Genomic DNA, 17,832 nt, shown 5'->3' on the forward strand with positions numbered 1-17,832 from the left:
AAACAGCATGAACATCTCTGTTTTCTTTCCTTTTCCTTTCAATCCCTTCTATTAATTAGATCTGCTTTGGCTTTTTTCTTGTTCTTGGTATGTCAAGACTGCTTGAACTTGCCTGAAGATAAGGATACATGTTTTAGGGTGGCAGAATTCTTGCAGGGAGCGAAGAACTGCTTTACATTTAATTCCCTGTACATAAGTGTTTCATTCTACTATCTGATTGTTCAGATGTGTTACAGGCATTACTTACTGTAAAAAAAGTTTTTTGGCATGAAAGGAAAAGTTCAGGTTTGGAGTATGAAACAGAGATAATGGAATTAGGAAGATACAGTGCCTTAGCCTCCAGCTTTTGTTTGTGGCCCTGCTCTTAATGGAACTTCAGTATTTGTACTACTTAATGTCATTTTCATCTCTTCATTTATGTACAGTTTATGAAATTGGCTTCTCTAACACAGAGGTACATGGTCTGGTAGGAACAACTGAATCGTTGATAGCGTGAATTTTGCATGCTGGTGGGCACCTGATTGTCGCTTGCCCTCTGTAACCTCTGATAGGACTTCATTAGGCTTCTTAAGAAGTAGAGTGATTACATATCATTCTGCATCTGTCTCGGCTTCTCATTTGTATGAATACCATTATCTGACATTAAGATTTTCCGAGTACATCATACACGTAGCCTATGTGTTACACTGTGGCAAAGCTTTTTGTTTTGAAGGCCACGTGACTTGTTGAAGATCTGTACCCAGAAGGTACACCTCTGTGGCAGTCTTGGGCATACAGGATCATAAAGGATATATGTCAGGTTACTCAAAATATGTCAAAGTGCTTTTTATCTGAGATGTTAGGTGATTGACAGTTACTAGTGAGCTTGTGGCTTAGTAAAGAGGAATATCTGAAAACATTAAGATTACTGCTGTAACTTTGCAGCCCCTCTCTGAAAGGATTAAAACTTAATCGGAGAAAGGCACACAAGGAAGGTAACTAATCAAGTGACATTTCTGGGTAGGGTGAGATATGCATGCAATCTGTGCCAAAATAAAATGTCAGTATTTAGACAGTTCTTGTACAGTTGTTTAATGCAGCTGTAACATTGGTAACTGTTAAACTCTGAGACAAGTCAGTTCAGGTGAACTTCTAATTTCTGCACGTAGGAGTTATGTGAAGTTCATAGCTGTTCTTTCTGCTGTACTCTAGGCTCAAGGTATATGAGAGTGGGTTTATTTTGTGAAAAGAGTGCTGACTGGTACTGGGAGCTACTAACTTGAGAGTATGCCAGGACGGTTGAAGGTTATGAAAGTGTTTTCTTAGCTACAGGACTGCAGCACCAGCTTTCTAGCAATGTGGTGTTTAAAAACCCCATGCTTTTTATGTATATAGTGTTACAGTTTCTGGGATTCTGATGCCAAAATTTTATAGCATTAGAAAGTGTTAAACTTCTAAAAGATTTTTCTGTACTGAGAGGCTTTACTCTAAGGCCTGTGTTATGCTTAAACAATTAATTGCTGATGAGATAAGAAAGGAATAAGATATGTACAGAATTAAGGAAATGTATATGTGCCTGTAAGCAGTTGAAAATTTAATGTTAAATCAGTTTTGATTTTCTTAACTAGTCTGTGACACTCTCCATGCTTATTAATTTCACCAAATTAACTATTCTGTATTTTACTAAATCAGAAAAACTGTCTAGTAATAGCTGTACAATACTTTGAAGATATAAAGTCTATATTAATACAAAGACTTTTTATTTTATAATACTGAAGTGGAATTTGCATAAATTCAGACATTTAGTGGGGAGCAAAGCATTTATTTTGTAAAATCTCATTTTCCTTGCTCATCGGTATTGACCAAATTATTTCTTCTTTAGAAAGGTTCCAGTTGCTTTCCTATCTGATCTTGCTTTCAATGTGCTTAATGACTTTATGCCTTCTGATGTAGTCAGTCTGTCACACTCTGTTCTCTCCTGCCTCAGTTAAGCGCCTAGCCTTGCCTTCACTTTAATTACTGGGATGAATGAGTGACGGTTTTCCTGCAGCTTTGTGCATGATTGGATCTGAGCAAGCTCAAATGCAGAATTGTTATCCTTTTCATATTTAAGCGATGTTAGGAAAACAAGTACCTGTTCTATATTGACTACTGCGAATCTCTCTGATTTGCAGACATTTAATATGTTAACGTTGCATATTTATAATTTAATTCTTGTTACCGTCCTTTAAACTGAAATTCCTTGAAGTAACAGAAGAGGGTTCTGAGGTTACAGAAATACCTCAAATGCTATTAGCAGTAATTTGTGTAATCTTGGGATTTTTTTAATCTTAAGCAAACAAACCCCAAACCCCTACACACCACAAAGTCCCTTTTGATGACTGCTGGGCCTTGCGAGTGTGCCTTCATCCAATACTTATTAGTGAGAATACTGCAAATATCAAGAGTAATCAAATGTGTATTTAAGAGCTGCTGCATGTGAAAAACAAGAATTCAGAAAGTTACTTTTTCATCCTTTCTGTCCAGATTTTGTTTTACTTTCACCTGGGATTTTAGCACTAGTTTAGTCCATAGTAGAACTCTACCTGCTTTGCCATGGAATTACTCTTGCTTTCAATGGGTAGTTTGTTATGTTGCCTGAATATATGTATAACGTGACTTCTGTACAGGTAGAATCTTTGCAAGCAGAAATAAAAGAGAAGATGGATGATTACAATAAGCTGTTATTAGAAAAGGAGCAAAACCACCAAGAAATAACAGCTCGTGATAAAGAGATAGAAAACCTGGTGACACGGATACAAGAACTGGAGCACAGCGGTACTGAAGCCTCAAAGACTGTACGCTGCTTGGAACAACAGCTGCAAAAAATGAAGAAAGTGGAAACTGAATTAAAACAAGTAATTTTAAAATACTTATTTAAATGGGAGTGGCATTATGCAGACTGTCTTCATGGGGGATATCAGTGACTCTGTTAGTGGTTTTTGAGACTCTCTGGCACCTTGTGGTGAGTTAATTGTTGTATTAATGGCAGGTATCACAGCCACAGTTTTAAATGAACTCTGGTTTTACAAACTATAAGCCTGCTTACTATGGAGACTGCTTTTTGACAGTTGTCATAGTTGTATGGATCAGAGCTGCTCTTTTGCTTCTCTGGAAGTTCCTGAGAAGATACTGTTACTGAATATGAAATCTCACGATGATGAAGGATTTCGGTAGGATTGTTTCGTTCAGGTTGGTATATTGACGACAGTTAATTCTAACACAAAAATCAAAAATATTTTGCAGGATAAAGAGGCATTGCAACAGCAACAGTACAATAACTTGATTCAGATCTCGGCCCTACAGTCTAAATTGGATGAAGCAAGGCACAGAGTACCAGCAGATGGCAGTTCTGCCCCAGTGCTGAAGGAGCAGTTACAGGCAGAGCAAGAAGAACTTCAGATGAAAGAGAGAGAGGTAAGAGTTTTGGTGGGGTTCTGTAGGCTTTGGAGTCACTTAAATTCCCAGCTACAAATTTGCACAAAATGTTTCTGCAATTAAGTCATTCAAAACCCCAGTAACTGATGTTATAGGAAATGTGCTTTTTTACCCAGTAATCTCTGTGCTTTTGTGTAAACTAACATTCCATTTTCTTCCTTTGTTCTGTTTTGTTATCCCCCTGTCTGTCCCTCTTCCCTCCCACTGGAAACTGTCTTTGGTTGATTCACATCGACTTTGAGACTGGTTGATCAATATCTGTTATAAACTGATTTTCCTTTCCTTCCAAAGCTGAAGTGGAACAGAAGGTAGATACAGTTTTGTTTGACTTTGAGAGCAAGTGGTAATTCCTTTAAGAACAGAAAGGACAATTACCCATAATGGTGTCAGCTGACCTTTCCTATTTTGTGAGCCAGAGAATGTTGGCCGTGATTTTTTGTGCCAAGTTAAGCTGAAACACAGTGTAACTGGTCACATTTAGAACATTTATTGGATTTACATGCACGGATACATACAACACCCCACACCCCTGCTGTATGTTGATTAATATTACATAGTTATTCTAGTATCTGTAATACATAAACATACAGTTCAGGATGTGCAAAGAAGAAAAACGTGGGTGAACCTCCAGTTAATTGTACATCATTGTTTTAAGAGCACTAAGATAATAAAACCTAATTTCTTACAGATGGAACTTCCATGTCTCTTGTGAAGGCTGACTTTAGGAGCCACTAAGCCTTTTTCATTCTCAAAACCACTATACCTTGCTACTCATTAAGGCAAGAGATGATAAAACCTGAGGGTGACAAGATCACAGTGTTTCCAAATAGCTCTTTGCTGTCAAGCTTTCAAATGGCTACAAGCGGAGAAATGTGTAGTTATTGACTGTTTCACAGGTTGAAGGAGTCAATGCCCAGAAACTATTTTTGATTGCTGTGTTACTGGGATTAGGACTGCAGGGCTAATTTCTGTCTTCTAGGAGGAGGAGAATGGTAATTATGTTAACTGCTTGTGATTACATTAGACATCAAATGCTAACATGTAATTTGACATAACAATAGGAGATATCAGTCAAGCCTTGATTGTTCAGAACACAGATTAACATATCTTTTATGAGCAGTTAGATTTTTATTTTGTTTTATCACAACATGGAAAACCACCTTTGCAGTACTTTGGTTTTGCAGCTGAGGAACTGCAACCCTAGTTTCTCACTCTCCTTTTACATCTCAAGTATTTCATTAATGCAAATTGACTAGAGAGAGTTTAAATCATAGAATTTGCTGAAGTTACTTGTTCTCAATAAATAAGCTGATGACTGAAGTTTAATCTTTTCTGCTTAAATAAGAGGACTTAATTGAAACAACTATGCATTTTCTTTTTTTAGATTGCAAGCTTGTTAGACCAACTAGAGCAATATAAAGATAATTTGATCAGTAAAAACGAGGAGATATTGCAGCTGAACTTGCAGTTAGAGATGCAAAAAAACCTTAGCACTTCCAGCATCAGCCAGCTTCAGTTAGAGAATGCACACTTGAAGGTAGGTTTTCTTAGCGGTAGTGTGCACCAGCTAAAACTTCAGACCTCCTTTCTTGCGAGTTGTGATCTTCATCTCCTGATTTTATAAACAGATACTTTGTTTGTTTCTCTTGTAACAGTAATGCAATATTCCCTTGACAAGGCTAATGCTGCACATTGTAGAACAAAACCACCCCAGTACTCAAGATTCATGCTTATGGCATTGTCTTCTACAGTCATTTGATTTAAATAAAAAGCTTAGCTTTTTTCTGGCCCTGGCAGATCATGAACTACACTGTTGTCAGTCAGTAAACAGCACGCAGTTTTGTGTGCATTCCTGACCTCTACACCCATAGCAAATATTGCAGGTTAGAAAACAGATTAGTTGTCAGTCTGGCAACTAGAGTGTTCATCTCTTACCTTGACAGTTGAGAAACGTTGTGGCAATCTAATCCAGTGGTACAAACCCAAACAAAATACCTGTAGTTGTGTTCTTGAGTTCTTTAACTTTACTGTAAGGAGGAGAATGTTTAAAGCTCTTAGTTCTGTTCTGCCGTAAGGCTGGGAGAGAAAGTAAGTCCTTTTTTAATGAGAGTGCTGTTTTGTCTGATCAGGAGGATCTAAAAAAACTTAATGTGAAGCAAAATCAGGACCTGAGTATTAGTGATCCCTCAGCTTTGTCATTCCCACAAGCACTGCTTAAAGAAAAGAATCAAGAAATCGATCATTTGAATGAGCAGATGAAGAGACTCCAGCAGGAGCTAGAGAATATTCAGGAGAATAAAGTAAGAGAGTATTTACTATATGTTCATTGCTTGATTTTTTTGGGGCAAGCAGGGTGTACAGAATGTTGTTGTAAATGAAATCTATTTGACCATTCTATTAGGAAAATAGAGAGTGTTCTGAGTAGCTGCCAGCTGTAGTATGCAGTTCTTCTTGCTGTTAAACGTGTGATTTAATGCCTGCATGATTCAGAGGAAGAACAGTATTTAAACTGTGCAATAGTAATTGTGCCTACATACAGTAATATTGAGACCTTATTCTTTTGCTCAGATTGTGGAAGACCAAAAGTCTGAAATTGAAGAGCTCCGATCCCTTGTTGAGCACCTTCGTGGTGACCAAGAAAGGCTGCATAAGGACAGAGATGAAGAGGTAGAGCAACTCCATGGCGTAATTGAGAAGCTTCAGAAAGAGCTGGCACAATTTGGACCAGTATGTCATGAAGTTAGTGACACCCAGGAGGATTTCTATCAACCTGCATTTGGAAAGCCAGTGGAAAACCTTCAGAATGAGTTGGAGAAGGGACTGGTAGATTGTCAGGGTGATACTGATCCAAACAGAAGAAATGCATTGCTACTTTCCAAATTGAAGGAACTTCAAGAAGAATTAGAGCTTGTCTCAGCTGCTAGAGAAGGTCTGCAGCAGCAACTGGAAGAAAAGGAGTTGCAGTTCAAAATGGAAGTAGACATTTTGGAGAAAAAATGCCAAAACCTACGAGAGTCATCAGAGCAGCATGTTGCAGAGCTAACCTCTCTGAGAATACAGTACAATGCACTTCAGGAAGACCACAGTCTTTTCCAAACTCGTTTTGCTCAGAGAGAGGATGAAGCAAGGGTGACTTCTTCCCGCATTCAAGAACTTGAAGATACTGTGAGAGAAAGGGAAGCAAATATTCTGGAGAAAGATATGCAAATTAAGACAATGGCAGATCAAAGAGAAGCTGACACAGCTGAATTGAAGTACTTAACAAAAAAGGCAGCAGATCTTCAAACTGAGTTGGAAAAGAGAGATGTGAGCCAGGCTCAAGATGTATATAATGTTCAACTGGAAGTTTCTAGACTCGATTTCCAGGTGCAAGCACTGAATCAGAAAGAAGTAGGTTATCAGAGAGAAATCAATGAACTGCAAGGTAGCACTGAAAAACTCAAAAATCAAATCGAGGCATATGTGAAAGAGCTTGAAGCCTTACGGTTGGAAAGAGGTGAACTTATTTCACAGTTGGAATTGTACAAGTCAAAGGAGCAATATGATCATGAAGAGACTAACCTTCTCAAGATGTCCTGCCAGAGAAAAAGAAAAGGCGTAGACCTTAAAGAAGGAATGGAGGAATTGGAAGAACTGGAAGCAAACACTAATCAGTCATTTGCAGTACTGGCTTCCCCTACTGATAAACTGGTGATTTATTTTTTTTAACGCTATTGGTTTTTTAAACAATCTAATTCTGTGTCATGTAAAGCCCTCTATGTTATCTTTTTCAGTGCTGTAAGAAAGGGTGAAGATGAATAATGTGGCCTAAAAACAGCTGTGGTGGGTCAGTTGAAGTATCTGTCTCTGTAGTTCCTCCAGCAGTGGTTAGAGATAGATGCCTAGGAAGACCAGTAACAATCATGTTTTGCATAGTTACACTCTTCATTATGGCTTAAAAAATAAATATAAGTCATTTAACATAGTAATTATCCTGTTATTTCTTTAAATAAGGAGAGATGGCATTCAAGTACAATTTAAATGAGATACTTCCTAAATACATTAGTGTAGCTTAAAGATAACAGACAAAAGTCTAAGGAAAACCCACCATTATTACTGACTGTGTTTTAGAACAGGGGACTGCATCCTGTTGTGATTGCCGGGCTATGAAGCGAAATGGCAAAGTAATACGAAACATTCTGTAACATCATGGTAACTCTGTAAGTAGGTTTTTAACGTTAGTGATACCTATATTAAAGCTCAGTTATCTTACCTAACTGGGAAACCCAATAATTCTGTCCACAAACAACCATTCCTACATCTAGTGCTGAAAATCCATCTTCCCTTCCCACGAAGAACAGGCAAGTAGTACAGGATAAGCCAACCACCTTGGATTTTTATACCCTGGTCATACTGCCAGTTGGAACCTCCAAAGTCCACATAAGTCTGATGCCGAACTTCTCCTTTCCTATGCGATCAGAAACTTTTTTCATATAAGCACTCTTATTAACACTTGTCTCTTCTGTAAGCCTGTCTAGTGGTCTACTGGACCATGATTGTTAGATCCCTGTTAAAGAACAGAAAGTAACTGCCATAACCAAATACACTATGTACCAGTTTTGCTGGCTGTTTTTTTTGTCAGTCACTACAGGTCTCTTTCAAATTGTTAAAGCCGATTGCTAGTAGTGGTAACTTGTGACGGTCAGGTATCAGGTTCCTGGTGGAAATCACATGCAGCAACGCTGTCTTTCTCTTGTCCAGAAGAAGAGTACAGCTGCTTAATCTCAGTTTAGTAATGGCTATTTGTTACAAGCTTACATTACCAGAATATGCTGTGTGAGTTCCAGCCAACTGCATTATTTATGCTGTTTGTCGTGTAAAATACATACACAGTGTGAGGTGCCTGCACAACTTTAAAATCATAATTACTGTAGATACAAATTAAGAATGTATGGAAAAACATAGTATCTATATGAATATGGAAATGGCTCATGTAAAAAGTATTTTTTCTTTGAATGCAATGCAGGGAGAGTTAAAAGCTATGAATGCTTCACAGAATGAAAATAATTTAATGGTAAAGATGGCGTCTTCTAAAGAGCTTAATTCTGAATTAGGTTCAGCAAAAGAGGAGTTAAGGTTCAGTGAAGACAGAACTGGTGAAATTCTGAAGGATATAAAGGTATGCTGGAATTCTGGGGACAGTTAAATGATTTAAACATGGAAGTACACATACTGACATATATACATGTACTTAAACAATTCAGAATCTAAATTTTTACTTGAAAAGTCATTATTAACTGCTAAAATTTCAAAGTAGGCTGAGGAGGGATATTGATCATCAAAGTTGGAGAATATGTTGAGTCGAAGTAAGTAAACTGCTGTGTCTTCATGCATTCATTACAATAGGCCTTTTCCTATGGATCTTGCTCATGCCAGTATAAGGAACAGTACAATATTTGATTTAGAGTATCGACTATATGAGCAAGATAGCATAAGCCTGAGAGCTGGAGAACGGGAGAAATAACAAAATTTGGGTACTTCTGTTGTTCTGGTGTGGATTAGCTAAATGCCGTTATACAGAACATCTTCATAGGAAAAGAAATGACTGGTGCTTGGAGTACCCAGACAGAAAACCCACATGAGATTAAGCAGCTCTTTACTTAACTCTGAATAGTGAATGAGAGTTGTTTCAAATCATTAACATTGAAGAGCCTTTGTATAATAGTGAGCAAAACCAAATGCAGCATTCTTAGAGGAGCAAAGAAACCCCCTACAGTTATTCTTGGGTTCAAAAGTGAGAATGATGTGAAAATTAGGAAATGTATTAAAATGAAAGTTGGAGGAGCAGCTGAAAATGCAAAGTACTCGCAGCTAGCGCTGGGCTTTAAACAAGGTAGGGCTCATCAGCTAATATGGATGATTAACACAAAAGCATTAAGGGGATGATCTAAAATGAGGAGAGAGAACAATTATTCATTGTGTCTTACAATGTAAGAGGTATGAAGGGTGAAATGGAACTTGCATGGTGGCAGGTTTAAACTGAAATACCTTTTCAAACAGTGCATCGTTTAGACTCTTAGGCATGGAATCTAAGCAGTCAAAACAGTAATTGTATCTTAAAACGCCTCAGGTTAAGTGATTTAAGGCAAAATCAAGGAAAAACCATCAAACAGAAAGATGTTGACTGCACATGTGGCCTGGGATGTGCAGATCTTGGATCACAGGAAGCTGGGCAGGGCAACCTTGGGGAGGTACGAGTTTGCAAGGACAGGGCAAAGGTTCCTTTGCAGAAATATTGTTCTAGTCCTGCTAAAACTTCCTCAGGATGATGGTGGTAAAACAGAGAAGGAACCACAGAACCAGGGACCCAAAAATTCGTGATTTGAAGGGAACAGAGAAGAGAGGGAAGGAAGATTAAAAAAAAAAAAAAAAAAAAAGGCAGCAAGGAGGGAAAATGGACCTCTCTTAAAGCAGTGGGTAGGCCACCTTGGAAGAGGGCTTTGAGAGGATTCAGTGCCTGGGGCACTGAAGATGAAAATCTGGAAGGGAACAAGGCAGCCAGACCTTCTGCCAAAGTTGTGGGGGCATTGTAAGAGACGGGGCAGCTTGGCATGCTCAGTGAATGCTCTTCTGCCACAGAAGAGGCGCTGCGAAGAGGCACAGCCTCTGCCATGAGCACATACCTGTGCGTGCTTTTCCCTTAGGCATTTCTCTGTTAGTGATATCAGTAAGCCCTGGAATTACAGTGAGTTGGGCACTGGCCGCAGAGTGCCTTAGTTGCTTGGTGACGGCAAGCCCTACCACATTGTATCCTGAGGTTCTAAGAATGACGTCAATAAAGGCATTTTGTTTGCCTATGTAGTGATGCAGTTCAGAGGTGTTCCATTGGGATGTCAGCTTCTAGATGGAGTAAGTAAAGGGTTTGGAGGCTAAAAGACAGGAACTTGACTTCTGATGGAAGCAGTGGGACCTCTGCAACAGCAGCCTTCCCATGGTGTCTGTGACACCTGCTTTTTTGAAAAGAGCGTTAAGGTCATACAAGAACAACAGTAACTTCAAGAGGCCTTGGGAAGAGAAGAAAGCTCTCTGGTCATCCCTTCTATATAACTGAGAGTCCCTGTAGCAAAGTAGGCAAGGATGTATCTGCGTACTCCACAGCACAGTGTTGACACTATTCAGATGTCTGTGTAGTTTGACGGTGGAAGTGTAGCCTTGGCCTGGTCAGGGACCATGCTGGAAAGGTTCTGTGGCCGTTAGATACCCAAGCCCTCAAGGCTGGAAAATAGCTAGTTCTGTGCCGGGATCACAAGAACTGGGGAAGATGGGCATGTGTAGTGTCTGTCCACGTCCTGTGTCACCCTGTCGGCCTCTGGTGGGGGTGGGGGTTGGTTAGAAAGACTTTGGTCTGACCTAGTGTGTCTGTGTGTGTGGAGTCAAGGATTGGAGAAATGATCTGTAGTGCTGCTGATCAACAGAGACCGAAGTTAGTCGTCTGATGCTTTGAAAAATGAAAAATAAATGGGTAGAGTACCCTTGTGGGAACAGGGTGCTAAAAGGTACAAGTATGGCCATACCGATATTTAGAATATAGCATGTTGGTATGTATGATTGCTGTGTCTTACATGATGGGAAACGTGAATCCATGTTGCTTTTCCCTGCAGTGACTAGAAGCAGATGGTTGACAGTGTCTCCTGTATTGAAATGGCAGGCGTAGGAACCATCTCTAGACTTCTTAACCACTTTTTCCTGGTGCACTAGGTCAGGAATTAAGACTTAAGATAGCTCAGATTTGTCCAGTTAGGAAAGCAACAGGTTTTGATTTGTATTTATTTGGAAGTGGGAAGATTATCTCCAGAGCTACAAGGAATACCCTTTTTTCCTGATGGATATAAAAGTCAGCTCTGCAGAAATAATTTCCTTGTTGTAAGAATTTTTATTTAGTTTTTGCTATTGATGATATGCTTGTTTAAAAAGCACGGTTAGCTGGCATACAAAATGTACTGAAGTATCAGATCATTTTATATAAAACCTGGGAATTATAACAGATATGACTACTAAACTTGAGACTGTCTTTTTAAATGCATACTTTCCAGTTTGTAAAATCATATTTAAATTCCATTAAACGATTAATACGTGTTATTTCTTCATAGGAAAAAGATGAAGTTATGTTTGAATTGACGACTCACAGTATAAATCCAAAACCTCAGATGAACCAATCACAAGAAAATATCTTGACTCAGGAGTTGGATGTGATCAACAGCTCTGAAGAGGAGCAAGATTTAAAAAAGCATTGCCAGCAAATATTGGAAACTCATCAAACTCCTGATTCTCCAAAACACAATTTGAACATGGGCAAAGACACTTTGAAAGACTTCCAGGATTTGGTGGCAGATATGTGGGGCTCACCTGAGATTGTGAGAAAGCAAGATATAAGCATGGATCTTCAAGCAGAGCTGCATCTGACACCCTTTTCAGAAGTTGAAAGCGTGGATTTCGAAATGATGCAGACCAGGCCATCCACAAGAGAAGATAATTCTGTATTGCTGGGCTGTTCTAACCTGTATGAAAGTGGTAGTGAGGAAGCAGCAGTCAGAGTAGTTGGAAAACCTCCAAAGTTCTCTGAAAGTACCTACTCTGTCGATGATGAGCAAGATATGGAGAAGAAGATTTTTGTAAGTGATATTTCATGTCTGATTTAATTCTAATTAAACAAGACTGCTCAGCTCTTTCCCCCTCAGATCACTGTTGGGCCAGTGTCTCCAAGTAGTAGAAACATGCCGAGAGGTTTGGTACGGTAACGTTCTGGATGTTAGTTCATCCAGAGGTATGTAGAGCAAATTTTTGGCCTGTATTAAAACTGTTTACCATTGCTTTTAATAACTGAAGAGTCTTCCGAATCCTAAAATTGATCAATAAGCTGCTTATAGCAAGCTTTGTGTCCTGCATGGCTATATGCTGCTGATGTGGTGTCAGTAAAAATCCAGATATTGCTCTTGCGCTCTCAGAAGGTTTGTTGAGAGGACTCTTCAAATCCTGGTACTTTCGCAGTAATGCTACACAGAAATAACTGCTAAATTTGTCATAATATTTCACATGCAAGTAATTGAGGTAAAACCTGTAAAACTTTTTTGCTACCACAGTACTCGATTAACTGTAACCGTTCTCTGCTTACAAATATATGCCATTGGCTGTTAGAAGAGACTTTCAAAAAGGAGAATAGAGGTTTTTCTTTTTAATGGAAATATATATATTGTCTGTATCATTTCTTCAGTTGTATATTTTTGTGCCTTGCTTTTGAAGGGCAATTCATTATAAGTACATGTCTATTTCTTGAGACTGTTGAAAGGGATTAAAAAAAATGAGATGGCATGGCTTCCAAAGAGCACCAAGGTTTCATTCATTATGGTTATGGTATTTGCCACCTCTAACACTACAATCAAATAGGCATTTGCTGAAATCTGCACTAGTAACAAAGTTGTTATAAATGCAGAAAACTATAGCTGTATTCGGAAAACTACACTAATGTGAAAAATTTATTTCCAAGCAGATGAGCGATGCTGATAATCTAACTTTAACGCCTTCTGATTTACAAGATGATGTAAGATCAACAGCATCTGTCATAGATGTGATGAGCAATGGATATGGCAGCAGTAAGTTTAACTTCATAATATTTTTATATGGAACTTAACAAAAGGTGAAAGGAATCTACAAACTGATGTTTCCTCTTTCTCTCATTTTCTTTTACTGTGGATCTTCTATTTGAAACCTGTGTCTTTGTCAGGTGGTTCTTTGTTTAGAAATACCTTTTACCTTTCCATCTTTACATACTGAAAAGGAGGCATAGGATTTTAATGGGGTTTTAATGAGCCCTGACTTAACTACCACACTTTGTCTGGTGTTAAAGGCAACTTACAACCTTTTTACCTATTTAAGATAGTTGAGATCTCAGCCAGCTAACTTCAGCTGACCTTGCATTCATACTAGCAGAAATCATGGTTGTTTTGTAAAGGGTTATGTTGATTTCAAGTTCTTTTCATCTTTGTAACACTTGTGTGGTGGGGGACTGTCTCTTTCTTCAGATACCACCTCAAATTTGGCAGCGAAACTAAAGCAGGAGCTAGAAACATCAGACCACTTAGATGCTAGTTTCATGGCTTATCTGCGGTATCGTGGAATGTTTCCAGATACTATGGAATCAATGAGAGAAAAAGAAATACTTTCACCACAGCTGAAGGTAATATATGATCAATATAAGCATATCGGCAAATTAAAACTGAAACAGTGAAAGTGAAATGCTAATATAAAATAGTGTTAGCTGCTACCTTAACTGTTCTGTAATGGTTTAAACTTCAGGTTGATTACGGTTCTTGAGTCATTTTTGCATCTCTCATGTGACAGATTCACTGACATTTGTCTTGCTTGTATTTGCTAGAACTAAAAAAGATTTGCTAGGACAGCACTAGTGATGTTCCAGAATGTGGCATTACAAGGACTAATTGATCTGATTTATGAGTTTGTCTTGGAGGCTTTACAGAATGCTGTTTCTTAAATAAACATAGCTAACTGACATCATACTCCCCTGCCTAGTCTTGTCATTCTGATATGACAGAGAGCTGTGGAAACACCACTGCAAGGTGTGGAAGGATCTTTCAGAGTCAGCTTGAGGAGCATGAAGGAAGAATGTAAGAATGAGCAGTGATTGCTTACTCTAGTCGGTAAGGCAAGTTTAAGGAGGTATATGGCTGGGGCTCTGGTTTGGTGAAGAGCTGAAGAAGCTCTCGGCCATTCCAGGAATTCCAGCTGGTGAAAGGGAGAAACTCAGTGCTCCAAATCATCTCATCTGTGAGGCTGGGGAGAAGTACATGGGTCGGTGCACTAGGCTACAGGGAGTTCCTGAGTAATAAGAAATTGGAAGGAATACACTTCCTAGAAAGTGAATGCTGCTGCCTAAAACATTTAGCAGATTCTTTCAGCTTTCTCAGTAAAATGGAGGAAGATCTGTGCAATAAATGAAGCTGTGCAAGGGGAATTCAAGCCTGAATTCAAAGTCAACCTGCGTGACACAAGTAACTTGCAAGATGAAGGAGACTGGACCTTTATCTTTGCTTGAGGCATAAGGAAGAACCTTCATCCATCCTCTGAAGTGCTTTTTCATAACAGACATGATGCTCTGGCATTGCAGAACGAAGAGCACATTGAGTAACTGACAGATCCAGGAAAAGTCAACCATGCAAAGTTGGTGCAATCACCTACTCAATTAGAACCAGTGCTACCAGAAAAGCATGTAAAGCATTAGTAATTGGAGATTCCTTATTGAGAGGCACTGAAGCACCCATTTGCTGCCCAGACAATTTCTCTAGAGAAGTCTGTTACCTACCAGAAGCTTGTATTCGTGGTGTCACTGAGAGGATGCCAAGCCTGGTGAACCCTACAGATTATCTTCCTCCCCTGCTCTTCCACGTAGGGTCTAACAATACTGTAACAAGGCAACTTGGAACCATCAAAAGAGACTATATGTCCCTCAGATCAATGTTAAAAGGATTTGGAACACAGATGGTATTCTCCTTTATGCTCCCAGCCAGAGGAAGGGGTTCAGTATAGAGGACACAAACAGGTGAATGCCTGGCTGCGTAGCTAGTGCTGTACTCAAGGTTTTGGTTTCTATGATCATGAGTCTACCTTCTGAGAAGCCAGGTCTGTTGAGAGCTGATGGGATTCATCTGACCAAGTGGGACAAGAGCTTCTTCACCAATAAGCTTAGCCAAACCTGTAAGGAGAGCTTGGAATTGGACTTGGTGAAAGAGGGGGATGGAGTTGTGAGCAACAAAGAGTCAGGGGCTGTTGATGCATTAGGAACCAACAAATACCGATGACATGCGTCAAAGGAACTGGGGCTTGTTCCACCAAAAATGTGACACAGCCAACAGCTCAAGTGAAGTGCCTCTATACAAATGCACACAGCATGGGTAACAAACAGGAGGAGCTGGAAGTCACCGTGCAGCTAGAAAGCCATGATCTAATTGCTATCAATGAAACTTAGTGGGATAAATCACATGATTGGAACGATGCAATTAATGGCTACAAACTGTTCAGAAAAGACAGGCAAGGAAGGAGAGGCAGTAGGGTTTCTATGTTAAAAAAAAAAATAGGGGGCAGTGGGGACTGTACAGAGCTGTCTTTGAAAAACAGAGTAGAGTCAGGACCCTGAGTTTTAGGAGAGCAAGCCTCGTTTAAGAAATTTGTGGATGGGATTCCCTGGGAAACTGCCCTCAGGGATAAAGGAATGGAACAGAGCTGGCAGCTGTTTAAGAACACCTTTCTCAGAGTACCAGAATTTTTGATTGCCATGTGTAAGAAGTCAGGCAAGGAAGGCAGGAGACAAGCATGGCTGAGGAAGGATCCCCTGGTCAAACTGCAGTGTAAGAAGGAAATGCACAGGCAGTGGAACCAGGGATATGTAACTTGGGAAGAATATAGGGATGCTGCCTGGATGTGTAGGGATGGGATCAGGAAAGCGAAGGCACAGTAGGAGGGGAAATTGGCAAGGAATGTGAGGAATAATAAGGGCTTCTATAAGTACATTGGACAGAAAAGGAAAATGTGTGTGCACACAGACACACGTAAATAAGGGGGATTAGTGACAACCAGCGAGGCTGAGGCACTCAACAACATTTTTGCCAAGTTTTCACTGGTAGTCTGTTCTCGCATCCTAAGTCCCTGAACCTCCTGGACCCCACCCCTGGAAGTGTTCAAAAGTAGGTTGGACGAGGCTTTGAGCGACCTGATCTAATGAAAGGTGTCCCCATGCCTGTGGCAGGGATGTTGGACTAGATGTTCTTTATAAAGGACCCTTCCAAACCAAACCTGTTTGTTCTGGCTCTGTATCTAAAACCTGGTTCTGTATCTAAAATGTTAGTAATTATCTAAGAAACAGAATTTTTTAATTTAGTTTCTTCTGTGGGTCATCGGTCTAGACTTTACTGGCTATAAGATCTGAGTGTATATTCCAGTACTGGATGTTCAGTTTGAACACTTTACTGCACTTCTGTTGTTAACGTTTAGGTTTTTGTCTTTTGGCATTGTATCTTGAAGTAATCGCTATTTTGATTCCAGTGACAGAAAAGCAACTCAAGTTGGTTCAAAAGTTAACTCATTCGAACAAGTGCAAAGAAAGAATATCAAGAGTTAAAGCACTCTGTTGTTAAAGTGAGTAGCAATGAGGAACAGCTCCACATTGAGGCTGGGATATTTCTGATGAGATGTATGTAGAAAAGGACTTAATTCTCCAGTGACCTTCCTTGAGAAGAGACCAGGAAACATCTGTGCATGATGTAATAGTTTGTGAACAGGGAATTTATTTAAAAGAGGTTATTTTGCCTGACAATGTCAGAGGAAACTATTTCCACTGTGTAAATTATGAAGACTGATTATTCTGGGAGATGTTATTTGTATGTATCTGCTAAATTAAGCCAAGGTTGTCTAAATACGTAATTCAGTTTTCTGGCATCACCACGGTTTAGTAACATGGCTTCAGACTTTGCAGAATTGGATTTATTCCCAGGAAAGTTAGCTAAATAGTTCAGAAACCACAAGGATAACATACAGTCCTTTGGCTTAATTGCATAGTAGCGTGTTGCTGTACACAGCAATAAGATGTGCTGGCTGAGGCTGCCATTGGCACTTTAACATTGTGAATACAGTATTTAAGAATACAGTGGTCAATATTCTTAAATATTGACCTCAAATGTTAAGAGACAAAAATTCTCTTGTTAACTGTTGGCTTACTCTCTGTGTGTGTATACAAGTATTCCTAGTTTATTAAGCATACCAAGTAGCAGGGCAGACCTGTGTGCCTTTATCTGTTACCGAAGCCGCCTTATTTCTGTCGTCTAGTGCTATCCCATCCTACTCTTACACTGTCAGGATGCTGGTTCCTGTTTCCTAATATTATGCATTATCGGTTTTTTGTTTTTTTGTTGTTTTTTTTTTAATCTTCTCAGACTGTGCTGAAGATGGTATATGAGGAGAGCCGCAAAATATTGGCTTTGTCAGAACATCCCTTTGATTTTAGGGAGCTGAAAAATGTTCCTCAGACCAGAGTGGCGGTAGAAGAATGGCAGAAGGAGGGCTTAGCCCTGCTGGATGCTATACAGTTGCTGAAAGATTACCTTAGCAAGGTGTCAGATAGAGAAGACAAGGTATGACAATAAAAATATCCTTTCAAGCAAGGTGAGCAGTTATTATATATATATTTTATATATATATATGTAAAAAAATGTATATGGTTATGTAGTTTGTGTGTGTGTATATATATGTATGTATGAGGAGCAAGGGACTCTTTCCAAGATTGGAACAGGCCTGGTTTTAAACACCTTTGGTCTGCTTAAATTAACAGAT

The 17,832-nt window shown here is 39.3% G+C and overlaps 1 protein-coding gene and 1 long non-coding RNA gene across 16 annotated transcripts in view; one reads left to right on the forward strand and one right to left on the reverse strand.

Annotated features, from left to right (window-relative positions):
* The window catches only part of PCNT (pericentrin), a 91,708-nt gene that overhangs the window by 53,568 nt on the left and 20,308 nt on the right, over positions 1-17,832 (forward strand). For 8 of the 15 annotated variants that reach the window (XM_040605149.1, XM_040605159.1, XM_040605152.1 and 5 more), the window contains 10 exons: positions 2,649-2,876; positions 3,265-3,435; positions 4,841-4,993; positions 5,586-5,756; positions 6,025-7,146; positions 8,462-8,614; positions 11,586-12,107; positions 12,980-13,085; positions 13,515-13,669; positions 17,436-17,633. In XM_040605149.1, the coding sequence (XP_040461083.1) occupies positions 2,649-2,876; positions 3,265-3,435; positions 4,841-4,993; positions 5,586-5,756; positions 6,025-7,146; positions 8,462-8,614; positions 11,586-12,107; positions 12,980-13,085; positions 13,515-13,669; positions 17,436-17,633 (2,979 nt within the window). The remainder of the gene's footprint in view (positions 1-2,648; positions 2,877-3,264; positions 3,436-4,840; positions 4,994-5,585; positions 5,757-6,024; positions 7,147-8,461; positions 8,615-11,585; positions 12,108-12,979; positions 13,086-13,514; positions 13,670-17,435; positions 17,634-17,832) is intronic. The other 7 variants (XM_040605158.1, XM_040605164.1, XM_040605150.1 and 4 more) reach the window with 6 other exon arrangements.
* Positions 20-17,452, reverse strand: LOC121093214. The gene is made up of 3 exons (XR_005829529.1): positions 14,064-17,452; positions 7,743-7,750; positions 20-29 (listed from the first exon to the last, which is right to left on the reverse strand). It is a non-coding gene; the product is annotated as an uncharacterized LOC121093214 (long non-coding RNA).

This window comes from Falco naumanni, chromosome 8 (genome assembly GCF_017639655.2).
Source record: "Falco naumanni isolate bFalNau1 chromosome 8, bFalNau1.pat, whole genome shotgun sequence".
NCBI classification, from domain to species: Eukaryota; Metazoa; Chordata; class Aves; order Falconiformes; family Falconidae; genus Falco; species Falco naumanni.